The sequence below is a fragment of the Cynoglossus semilaevis genome, chromosome 1 (genome assembly GCF_000523025.1).
Source record: "Cynoglossus semilaevis isolate Cse_v1.0 chromosome 1, Cse_v1.0, whole genome shotgun sequence".
NCBI lineage: Eukaryota > Metazoa > Chordata > Actinopteri > Pleuronectiformes > Cynoglossidae > Cynoglossus > Cynoglossus semilaevis.
This window is the reverse complement of record NC_024307.1, coordinates 16967852-16980681: the sequence shown is the minus strand read 5'-3', so window position 1 is coordinate 16980681 and position 12830 is coordinate 16967852. Positions and strand designations below refer to the sequence as shown.

General features: G+C 40.4%; 1 protein-coding gene across 4 annotated transcripts in view; it reads left to right on the top strand.

The window, feature by feature from the left end:
* Positions 1 to 10274, top strand: part of kcnh5b (potassium voltage-gated channel, subfamily H (eag-related), member 5b) — a 62504-nt gene extending 52230 nt beyond the window's left edge. For all 4 annotated transcript variants that reach the window (XM_025055376.1, XM_008315487.3, XM_008315479.3 and 1 more), the window contains exon 13: positions 8985 to 10274. In XM_025055376.1, coding sequence (XP_024911144.1) covers positions 8985 to 10121 — 1137 coding nt within the window. In that variant the 3' untranslated portion in view covers positions 10122 to 10274. The remainder of the gene's footprint in view (positions 1 to 8984) is intronic.
* The last annotated feature ends 2556 nt before the right edge of the window (positions 10275 to 12830 follow it).

Here is a 12830-nt window from a genome sequence, read left to right as displayed (position 1 = left end):
ATGGAGGTTGTTGTCAATACACTAAAGTTACACGGATGTTAACTTAGACTTAGAGTAGTCACTGAATCTTTGAGTTCCTGGGATGCAGCTCAGAGGTTGCAGGTGAATCTGTCTGAGTTAAAGGACGGGCAGCTCATTTTCACACCGTCTCCTGTGTGTGATCTATGCTGATTACACCAACTGTGGCAGCCTCTAAACAAATCTGCTGAAAAATGAGTTAAAAACCAAGTCACAGTGCAGTTCTTCGCTGAGATAATGGCTCCAGTTTCAAACTCCATCTCTCTTCATCATGTGTCAGCAGCTCCTGCTTCAAACCAGCCTGTCATTAGTCATCAGCTGTCTTTAAAGAGGGGAACTAGCAGCCTCTCTGAACTTCCTGTCTGAACTCACTTTAATGCTAACGATGAAAGGCAGTGAAAGTGACCCCGCAGCGCACTCTTGTCAACACATAAAAGTGAATTAAAGTGACAACAGGACAGAAATAAACAAGTAAGATTTACTGACATCTAAGAAGTACTACAGTAAGACAAACTACACTGTTCTTTATTTAATGTGTACATAATATGCCCGTGGCAGGCTTAGCATGTGGTTTCTCTGGAAATCACTGCCTTGATTTTGATAGTTAGGACGTGTTGGTCTGAAATGGTCTGTCTGAATACAGATTTAACAAGATTGAACTGGTCACTGGTTTTCAGTCTAAAGAAATATTTTGAAGAATAAACAAACATAAATACATTTAATGATTTAAAAATCATTCATTGGATCACCTGGTTTACAGAACTAGCTAAAAGTTATGCAGAAATAGGCCAGAGAGGGCTATGTTAGGCAGAAGATGAAAAATAGTTTGAAGTAAGACTAAATAAATACCAAGGTTTTCCAGAGTTATACTACAAAATAATTGTAAACTCAGTAAAACACAACTACTGTACAGTCAGTATTAGTGGTTAGACTATGAAAAGTATTGTTGGAAAGAAATGCCATAAATGCTAATGAGTCAGTTGAGCCTGAACTGTGGACCTTCGGCTCTTCTCTTAGCTGTAAATTCTCATGTGATTTTGATGAGGTGATGCGTTGTGTTGTGTTTATAGAGTGTTGTTGTTGTTGTTATAGTATATTGTAGTTCAGTCACTCTGGTCCAGTCTAGACCTTCAGTCTGCAGTTTCTAAAGCACTCACAGATTTACAGCTCAGTCTGAAGTTTTACTCCCAGTTAGGATTCAAACAGAGCTGCGGATGATGAACGGCTTCTGTTTGGTCGTGTTCACATTCACTGCTTTATTTACTGAAGTTTACGGTAAGAGCACAGAAGACGAGTCCAGGATTTTTAAATATGAAATGTGAGCTGTACACCAGGGTCAGTGTCAAAAGGTCCCCAGACTGAGGTGTTTATTTTTGAAGTCTGATGTTTATCACTAATGTTTGGACAGCTCTCTCAGGTGTCTCCAGCAGCTTTGACCTGGAAACTGAAGAACATTTAAAAGGAAACAGATTTCAGTCTTTGGATGAGACAGGTCATGAGCTGGGGACAAAGAAGTTCTCCAGAATCTAGAGTATATTCATTTGACATTAAAAAAAATTATTTTGGATTTGTGAATTTTCAGCATCAGCTCAAAATTTCTTTCTCTGAAACAGTGTTTAGTTTTTCAGCACATTTTACCCAGATAAAAATGATTCAGACAGAATCCTGCAGCTCTCTGCTAGGTTGTTCATCTGACACAAGTATGTGTGTGTTTGTGTGTGTGTTTTAGGGCTGAATTTCTGAAAAGCAGACAGGCAGGTTTTATGTGTGCTAAATCAGTTGTGTCAACAGTTGTGTCTCTGCACTGTTTTAATGTAGCATTTTAATAGCAACTAAATATAACTAATTATGTATATGTATATATGCATACATTTAAGCAGTATGTGTGTAGCTTAAAACCAACGCATTTAAAATGATTTATTTACAAAATCAAATAAATATAAAATCTAATGTAGACCTAACAGTGTCTCAGGTGAGAGGGTGAGACAGTAACTAACAGTGTCCAGCCTCTCATTAACAGTCAGCACATCTGCAGTGCTGAGACAGTGGAGTTGCTGCTCCACTGCCTCACAAACACCAACATATTCTTTGTAACACAGAAAAACCGAAGAGACGGAAGAATGAATTTTAGAGATTTGTCGTCTAATTATCAGAGAAAGTTGTCAGAAAACAACACAGAGACGATGATGATGTGATGAAGAGATAATTACCAAGCTGTCAGTGCAGCAGCAGCAGCAGCAGCAGCAGCAGCAGTGTTCTTTTCTCTAACAAAGGCTCAGTGAACTTGTAGCAGGTGAAATTAAATTCTTTGTTTTTTCTCTGTATCAGTTCTTCCTCCTCTCCTCCCTCTTCCTGTCCTTTTATTTACCCTTCTATTGTCCTTTCTCTCTCCTTTTCTTTGTCTCCTTGCCCTGTCCTCTCTTTTCCTCACCCTAATCTGCCTGCCCTCTCTCTCTTCGTCGCCTCCTCCATTCCATCCCTCTCCGCTTCATCGATCTGCGTCTCTTTGCTCCAATGATCTAATAAACAGAAAAACTCTCGTTATTGACCAGTTTTAATTGTTTATTTTCCACCAGCTTTTACACAGTTTATTCTACGCCTCTGTTTGTTAGAATTTTGGTTGATAAAATTGAAGTCTTCTTTTATGCCACATTTCAAATTTAAATTTATGCCACTGTATGAGGTCCATTGGAATTTGAAAACATTAAAAGCACTGAGATATGGAATACTGCAACAGACATGACTCACAGTCACAGATATAACAATGGTGGTTTTCCAACTAGGTTGTCCTATAGGTGCTCAGAAAACTGGAGGGGAGATGAAAAAAAAATGGAGTTGTTTCCAATGGGTCCTGAACTCACCTGGTGTGACAGCAGCAAATTTGGCATGACAACATAATCTGCCTAGTCCCAGCGGTTTGCGCCAGGTACCAATCTGCTCTGCTCCTGTGTAGTTTGCTTTCATTAATACTTTTCTTGCTAAACGACTTTAATTGAATAAAAGTAAAGTAATACATTGTAAAAGCTGACGTTTCTTTACATACTTTGTAGCCTTGTCTGTGGGTTTACAAAGGGGCTCCCCAGACGTTGGTATGAGACAATTTACGTCAAAGTAGTTAATTAGTAGGGAGTAAACAGGATGAGAAGAAACTCAGCAAACTGAGGTCATCTGAGCTCCTGATGTTTTTTATATTTAGCAAACTTAACATCTGCTGAAGAAAGTTACACAAGCTGCTGATTTTCCTCATCACACACTTACACACTCTGTTGTGTTTCTCATGACTTCGTAAACACACACACACGAACATCACGTTACATGCACAGGCCTGAGTGATCTCTGCAGCCGTGGCTGACATTGAAACATTTGTGGTTTCAATCATCATTAGTCATTTTGACAAATTAAATATTGAATTAAATGAAATAGAATTTTTTTCACACCTAACATACCATACATTTCTTCCATCTTACTTATTAAAAACAAAAGATGCATTATCTTCACCATTATCTGGCCCTCACTGATTGTCAGTGACTCACATCTGTGTATTAAGTAGATCTCATTAATATTAATAGCTGATTCAACGGTTGGCCACCAACCAACATAAATATTATACTTGACTGCGGCCAATGCAAAGAATGCTCCAGAGCCGTAGGTTGTAGACCGGTGGATGATCTAAAACAAGTTCTTCAACATGCTGGGCCAAATCAAACTTGTCTGTCAAAGTTATTACTGGTATGAGTCACAAGTGTAAAACAAAGACAAATTATAGCAGAATGACCTGAGGGCTCATTTAAATGTATACTGTATAATACACCCACATATGGTCACAGCCTTGGTTAGCTTAATGATGCTAACTTTGTTAAAGCTGCTGTGTGCTTCATATTTAGCACAGGTCAGCAAGTGTGTGTTCGTCTTTATTCCTCTGGACTTATTACAAGATTATATTCTCAAACTGTTCATTTACCTCCAGAGTCTGTAGACGCTGATGTAAAGAGAGTTGACAGCTATGTAAACACACACACACACACACACACTCCTGCAGCTGCAATGTGAATTATGCAAAGTGTTTTGAGTAATGAAACATGAGCCAATACACTGTGGGACAGAGGAGCGTCTTTAATGCTCCATCAGCTACAGATATACTCAAATAAAATCAAAGCAGATTTTTATACGAACTCACAACAAACCACAGGAAGCACAGACCAGACTGCCGTCCAGCTCATCGACTCATCTGTGGAATCAATAAACAGGCTTCAGTGGGGAGAAGATGGAAATAAATGTGAGGAAAAGTTAGACAAGAAAAGGGTGAGGTACGACTCATATTAATACTTCCTTTTTTTAACGGGGGAAAAAAAAAAGAAGCTTATTGGATTTACTGCTCTCTGTTTTCAGGGATATCTTAAGTACAAAACAAGGAATTACAAAACTCTCTTTATTAGCTACACAGAGGGGAAAATTCAATTTATGTAAGGAAAAATAAAATCAGAGTGAGAACCAGCTGCTTCAGCAGGGTACCATTACAACACAGCAATTTTAGTCAGAAAATATGAAAGTATGGATGCTGCAATACTATGAAACCAACAAATGTACATAAATATGTAATGTATTAATGCAGCGGTTCTCAACGTGGGGGTTGGCCCCCTAGAGGTTAGAGGAATTACTGTGTTTTGAATAAAGGTCAGTCAAGTTTTGAACTATATTTGCTTTTACAATATTGACTCCAATGAAACAGGAGGTTTTATCTGTGGTCACTCAGTTTATGCTGTGAGATATGTTACAACGTTTGGTTTATGATGAATTTGCAGCAATAGAAATTGGACCATGTCATGTCCACACAGTCTGGACGCTGGAGTCTTAAACTCAGTGAGCTGAGGGCCACTGCTGTAACCTTCTATCACTGTAGGGTCACACCTGTGGTCAGTAAAAACAAAAGTCTTATTGTGGTTTGATATATAAATTCTAGTACTAACACTTGGTACGAATCTTCTTTTCTAATTCTTATTACCTCCAGGGCAACATTTGACTGTTATTGAGGTGTTTGGGCTCCTGGTCCAGACCATTAGAGGAAAACACCTCATCTACTGGTACATGTAGGTTTTATCCTTGGGGAAATGGTGTGTCACATCAGAGGCCCCCCACTCTTGTTGGTACAAAGGGCTGAAATGTTTCGTAATCTCTGAGATCAGTGGTGGTTGGTTCCACAAGACTAGAGGGTCACGTTCTCCGATCTTTACTTTGCTAAGAACGTCACTGTGGTCCTGGGAGACTCCGAGGAGTCGCCCTGACAGGTGGAAGTGGAGTAATAACCTCCTGAAGCCGTGTGGGAAGTTTAATCCAGGATGCTGGTGGAGAAATCATGTCTGCGTCTGCGTGTGTGTGTGTGAGAGACCTCGATCCTGAGCTTGATTAAATTCTTTTTGTTGAGTTGCACTTCTTTGTTCCACACACGCGCAGGCAGCAGTCAGTGATGGATCGACATTAGTTCATCTTACACAACAAACGCTGGAGTGAATACAAAAATCGAGTTTCAGTGCACATCCACCCTGCATGTGTGCGTGTGTGTGTGTGTGTGTGTGTTGGACCTGACTATTGGCTGCGATTCCAGCTTCAGTGAGAAAATGAAATAACAATAATAGCAGCAGTGGGGAGGGGAGAACATTACAGAGCTGTTCTGGCAGACGAGAGCACCGACGATCATGAAGCTGCTAAAAATAGAAATACAGAGAATAAGAGTGCGATGGAGACACGACCAAAAGAGGAAAGAATAAAAAAAAATACAACCCATTCGGAGAAATTCACTTGGTTTTCAGACAAATTCTCGCTAATGCTAATTCCCAAACTACAACAATTGAACCTGTCTAAATGAAGGAATCATAAATGACAGTTTATGATTCCTTTGTTTAGACAGGTTCAATTGTTACTTACTTAAAACACATGAGACAACGTGAAAAAGATGATGTAAAACACAAGCAGAACCACAAACACAAAAACGATTCCACATAGCTGTAGTATAAATGCTTTTATCACCCAGAATGCAGTGCAGTAACCAGTGTTTTTCTTCAGGGGAGGTGTTTTGATTATACTCATGAAAACAGAGAAGTTTTAAGGAAAAACCTTTCATGTTGTGCTACTTCTATCTTCTTTTTTGAAGAGAACGTGGTTTGAGGATATACTGTACGTACACTGTATGTATGCCCCCTGCTGGACAACACCTGTGTTAAAAACAAGCCTGAGAAAAAAGGCGCTCACAATTAGAGTAAAAACATAGCCACCTGCAGTGGTTGGTGCCTTCACCTTTTTGTATGTTCGCCCTGTATAGGTGTGGATTTTCACAGTCCAAAACCATGGAGGTTGGGGGGTGTGGTTAGTGGTTCACTCTAAAATGACCTTAGGTGTGAATGTGAGTGTGTATGCTCAGACTCTACATGTGACCCCTATTAACATTGATTAGAACTAGTGCCAGGGATTAGAAATAGTCCCAGGAACTGTGTTTAAACCCACAGCAGGAAACAGTAGCAGGAGCGAACAGAGGAGATTCCTTTTCTTTTCTCATCTTCCTTTCTTCATTCCTGTCATTCCATGTCTCTCCTCTTGTCGTCTGTTCCTTTACTTTTCCTCTTTCTGTTTGAACGTTTCCTTTCTTTACTTCTTAATATGCAGAAAACACTCTGTACTCACTTTACACTGACAGTGAGCTATGGATATGATTATCAGATGTGGACTCTACATGCATGTGTGTGTGTGTGTGTGTGTGTGCGTGCGTGAGTGTTTGTGGTCCCATAAATCTAACTGACTATTTTCCTCTCCTCTTCTGCTCAGATTTGTATTCTGTAATGTGTCCTCCTTTATTTCTTCCCTCTGGTCAGAAAATCATGACTTGACTGTAATGAAGACATGACTCAGCGCTCTCTCTCTCTTCCCCCCTTCTCTCTCTGTCTCTCTCTGTTTCTCTCTCTCTCTCTCTCTCTCTCTCTCTAATGTTGTATTCCGTGGTTGTTGGTTCTGGGGCTTTACCATCAGCAGCAGAAGTAGAACTATCTGCATGTGTGGTGAAACTAGGAAAAGATACAAATGAAAAACTTCTAGCAGCAGGGGGCGCTCACAGTACAGTCAACACTGATTATTCCTCAGTTACCCCTGCACTTGAAATTTCACTTTCATACCTCAGATATATATGAAAACATCCCCATTTAAAGTTAAAAGAAGTTAATTTAAAGTCCTTTTTTTTAGAAAGTGAAATAAGTTAAAAACCAGCAGCTGTTAGTTTGTTCACTCACTCGTTCAACCACTCCGCTTGTGTCATCATTTATTATCGTTTAAAGTTTAATCTTCGCTGATTTGCCTCCAGGACGCTGCAGAGGTTTGAGGTCTGACTGACACAGTGTCTCCTCCTAGTTCCGAGTGAGTTTGATGAGTGGAGACACATGAAGGGAGGAGGTTTAAGGATGTCAAAATGATTCAGATGGTTGGACTTTGGATGGAGATTTCAGGAAGATATCAAAGGAAATCAAATGTCAGATGATTAAATAAAAGTCCAAATGATCCTGTAACTTGATGAAAATCCTTTATTTTCACTGAAGTCAGTTTCTCATTTAACTTTATCTTTTGGCTAATAAATAGTTACTTTGTAATACTTTTGATTAATTCTCAGCTTATTTTGAATTAGCTTTGTTATTTTAGCTTCATATTTGAATGTCATTGAGCTATAATTTGACGATACAGTAGGATTTTCTTTATCTTTGTTATCTTCTGGCTATTGGTAACCCTTTGGTTAGCTAATGATTACTTTTAAATTGAGTCATGCGTAAATTTAGTCAAACTCATGTGTGATCTGTCTCATCAGTTTAGTCATAGAGGAGAAACACTTGATCATTTCCAATACTTTGTATTTTATTGACTTGCTGCCTCTGTTTTAAAGCATGTGTTGAACTAATTCCAAAGAAATATTCTACTTCTAAACTTTCCAGATCATCCTGTTTATTTTGTCCTTACTTAAAACAAACTTTAAATCCACCTAGAAATGTTCTTCTTCAAAGAACAACACTACAAAAAAAAAAAAAAACATCTCGGGCCGCTGGCTGCATGCCCGCCGCTCACCCTGCAGGGATTTCTTTCATTCCTGATGTAATTAATGTGAGTCAGGATTCAGGAGAGGAGCTGGTGTCGTGATGAACGGAGCAGGAGGAGACGCAGCTGTGATGGATCGTTTCACACAGAATCTCCTGTATCAGTGTGCAGCATGCAGGAAATGTGACACGTGAAGTGATAATAAGTGAAAACAGACGCTGACACATTTCCATAATAATAATAATAATAATAATCATAGTAGTAATAAATCTTATTTTTTTCTCGTTAAAGAAAAAGCTTCATCTGTGATGATGAATGTGCATCAGTCGGTGGTGAAGTGGTTTATTATTCAGTGCAATTTTTATTGAATTTTTTTTCTCTTTAAAATAATTGTTGTAGACACAGGGTATTCAGGTTTAGGTTTTAATAATTTTGCGAATATATTTCCCTCTTTAACTTACAGTTGGATGTTTTTTGTTTACCAGAAAAATAAACGTCTTTAATTTGTAATCCCTGTCAAATCTCAATCTCGAAAAATAAAAATGTTACTCCATGACAAACAGCAGTTGTTCCACTGCTACATATAACAATGAGTTTAAATGTTTTAATTTGTCACTTCACTATATGAAATACTTTCTCCAGATTTACCACAGTGACACAAAATGACCACTAGAGGCACCAGTGAGCTTGTGTCCCTGTTAGCTAAATTCATTCCTTTTACCTTTGGAATTTGGTGTCTCACTACAAACAAGAAAATATATTTAAAAATGCAGTAAATAAGGAATCTGTGTATTGTTGTGTTTAAATATATGTTAATATAAACAGACTGAATGTGCAGTACAGCATTAATGTGCTTTAAATAAATCATCACTTCTCTCTTTTGTTTTTGTTTCTTGTTCAAGATCATTTTCAGGAAAATCAGTGAGGTAAAGAAGGAGGAGGAGGAGCGTCAGCGCGCCAAGAACGAGGTGCAGCTCACCATCCCGCAGGACCATCCTGTCAGGAAGCTCTTCCAGAAGTTCAAGCAGCAGAAGGAGATGCGCAGCCAGGGGCCTCCCCCTGCAGGTGGCAGCAACCTGCAGCTGGACCTGGAGAAGAACCAGCTGCAGGTGGAGCAGCACCAGCACCTCCACCCCTGTGGCCTCCAGCTGGGTCACTCAGGCCTGCAGCACTCGCTGCCTCTCAGCCTGCAGAGGCCACTCCCCTCCTCCGTCCAGAACGGAGCTCCTCCCTGCAGCAGTGGGAGCAGCAGCGTGCTCACAGTGTCACAGGTCACACCCATGCACGGTGCCCTGGCGTACGGGGAGCCCACGGTCAAACAGAACAACTGTGACATCATGGAACTGCAGCCCAGTGATCATGGAGTCAGGATGAAGATCAGTACCAGCCCGGTGGTTCCAAAACCTGCCGCCAAGGCCAGCGCCTGGTCTCGTCTAAAGAACAACGTGAGCACCGTAGAGGCCAGGAAGGAGGGGCTGATGAACAACAAGGCGGTGTCTGTGGAGATGCTGTCTCAGGAGGGCAAAGGTCAGGAGGGGAGGAGGAGACGGAGCAGGGAGGAGCAGGAGGAGGAGAGTGACTCCAACCTGCTGAGGAAGACAGACTCCTGCGACAGTGGCATCACTAAAAGTGAGCTCCGCATCGACAGAGCGGGAGAGGCTCGAACACCGGCTGCACTCACACCACTGCTGCTTCACAGCCCAGGAGGAGGTGATGGGAAGGGAGGAGGGGCCGGGTCTCCTCATCCTTTTTTTCCAATCCCCGAGCAGGCCCTGCAGGCGGCGCTGCATGAGACCCGGCTGGAGCTCCGGGAGGACATCAAGGCCCTCGGAGGCCACCTCAGTGCCCTGGAGGGTCGGGTGGCTGAGATCATCAGACTGTTGTCAGACCAGAGGCCGTCCTCCACAGCAGGGGCTCCGCCCACTGCGGCAGCCACTGCCTCCACCGCCACCACGCCTAAAACCAAAATCCAACGTCAGGACATTTTCACCGTCTCCAGGCCTGTTTCTCCAGACTGTGAGAAGGACGAGGCGCTCTGAAGAGAGCTGCACCAGTGGTGGAGAGAGGCTCAGGTGACCAGGGTCAGCACTGCAGCCAACACAGGAAATAACAGATGTTAGATGTCAAACAGTGACGCCACAACAATATTCACTTATTTAGTCAAATAAAAAATAAAAAAATCTATTGGGAGATTCTAAAAAATTCACCTGAGAGACACTTCTTCAGACCGACTGATTTATATGTAGCCTGGAATTTGTATTTTTACTTGATTCATTTTTTATTCAAATATACAAACATATGGGAAGTGTTTGAAAAGGAAATGTCTTGGTGTCAGTGTTTGACGTTAAAAAAACTTTCCATTTGGCTGCAGTGAGGCAGACGTTCTCTCTTCCTCTGCCCCCCCTTCTGACCCTCTGACCTCTGACCTGCTCTCACACCACTGGTCTCTCCTCTTTGATGTAATAATAATTGTGGCTCTTCTGACATTTGCACACAGACTCTTAACGTCCAGGTCACCTGAGCGTCCAGACGCTGCACTGACCTGGAAGTTTCTCTTCTTCTTTTGTTGTTTTTTTTTTTGTTTGTTTACTTCTGATTGTACATACTGTACCTCTCTATGCATGTCCAGCTGGATTCTGGTCTGCCAAAGAAACAACATCTGAACGTACTACTTGCCTGTATATTATGCAGTTGACTGCATGCTAAAATGGAGTTTAAAGAGAGTTTTATTGAAACTACATTGTACATACAGATATTTTTCAGTGATGACTATGTGGATATTCAGGGTTTGCATTTTAGTAGCACTACAAACAATAAAGGGCAGTTCAGGGTTTTTATTTTTTTGTTTTTTTTTACAGTGGTTCCATCAAGGTTAGACAGAGTGATGATTGATTTTTGATTTGATTTTTTTAAATCTTTTTTTCAAGGTTTGTCATGAATTTCATGAAAAAAAATGGCCTGCTTTATTCTAGTATAATGTAGTGTAAAAAGCTGTCATCTTTTTAAAAAAATGCTGTGTCCAGAGGTAATGAGAACAGAGTCTGGTCATTTTTGCAAATCTTTTACACTGACAATCAAAATGCAAATAATATGTTATTTATATTTTTCTCTGCATCCTGGTATCATATGACCCCGGTACCTGTGGACCTCTGGTTTGAGCAACTATAATTTTAATTTATCATAGGCCTAGTCTTAACACATGGTGCAGGGTGGCTTTTTGCAGTTGGTAAAACAACTGCACTGTAAAAAAAAAAACACACACAAAAAACCTGAACTGTCACTTTAAAATAAGAGCAAGAGTTCTCTTGGTGGTGGGATTGTGCATGGATTACTTAGACGTAGAGAAATGAAATAAGATTGTTGTTTTTTGTTTCTCCTGTTTGCCTGTGAGATGAAGTTAATTAACTCTCACTTCTCACCATAATGTGAAGAAGCAGCCGTAGCTCTGAACACAGAGGAGTCCTTTTTTTATAATATCCCTTCTAATGTTAGCTGCTTTATAATAATTTCTATTTTTTATTATGGAAGAATTTTCCTCTCCTGTTGATGTCCAGAACGCCCTATAGGGGGCGTTATTGTTCGAGCCCTCTCCTTTGTCTATGCATCTCTGCGATACTTTTTGACGTTTTGTCACATCTTTGTTAGTTTCTCTGCATGAATCAGGGACGACAGAAAGCACTTTGACTAAAGCTGTAGAAACGTTGGGTTCAGTTTCACTCAGTGTCGACACACAGACGTCAGACACTGGAATCTGACACAAACACAGCAGCTTTACAACAACAATGGGCTCCGATCACGACAAACAGTTGTTTTTCTGAATGTCTACAAGTGGGAGTGCAGTTATACATCATCTGTGTGTGTGTGTGTGTGTGTGTGTCTGTCATTTTTCAGATTGTGTTCCTTCTCATTTTGCAGCACGTCTGGACGACACTGTGGCCCAGTCACACTCTGAGGTTGGAGTTGTTAGGGTTAAGATGTGAAATGGAGAAAAATCATGAATCTCTAGTGACACAGCCCGGTCAAGAAAAAGGACAATTTAGATAATAAGTCAAATGAGCAAACTTTATTAATTGGTCTTAATGATCCATAGTGGTATTTTTAATATTTAATTCAACATTTTTATTTTTCAGCATAGGGCTGTGTTGGAGTTGCGGTGCTGCAGAAAACCCTTTGGTAATGAGACTAAATCAGACGTTCACATGTGTTTTTATTTATTTATTTGTCATGTCTTTGTTTTACATGAACAGTTTTTTAGAATCTGGTGAGACAGAAATTCATCCTCTTTCTCAGTGCAGCCTGGTGACCCACAGAGACACAACTTTGCCTCTTGAATGTAATAAACTCTTGTCTTTTCTTGAAGAGGTTGTTTCTGTTCTTACACATTCCTTCCTTCCCTCCTTTGTTCTTTAGTGTACTTATTTATTTACTTTATCTCCTTTTCAGTTTTTGTCCTTAGTCCATATTCTTTTTGTTCTTGATCCTTATTGATTTTAATACTTTCTATCTCTCCTTTTCATCTTTCCTTTCCTGGATTCCTTCTGTGCTTGTCGTACCCTCCATTAGTTTATTCCTTTTCTCGTCCCCTTTTATTTTCCTTTGTTCATTTTAAAATTTTCTGTCTCTAAAAATTCTCTCCTCCTTTCCCTCCTGTCTTCCTTACCTTTGCTCTTTTCCTTTCTCCTCTCTCTCTGCTTCACATGCTGATGATGTCACTGTCTATTCTGTCACACCCCGAGGCTCCGCCCCTT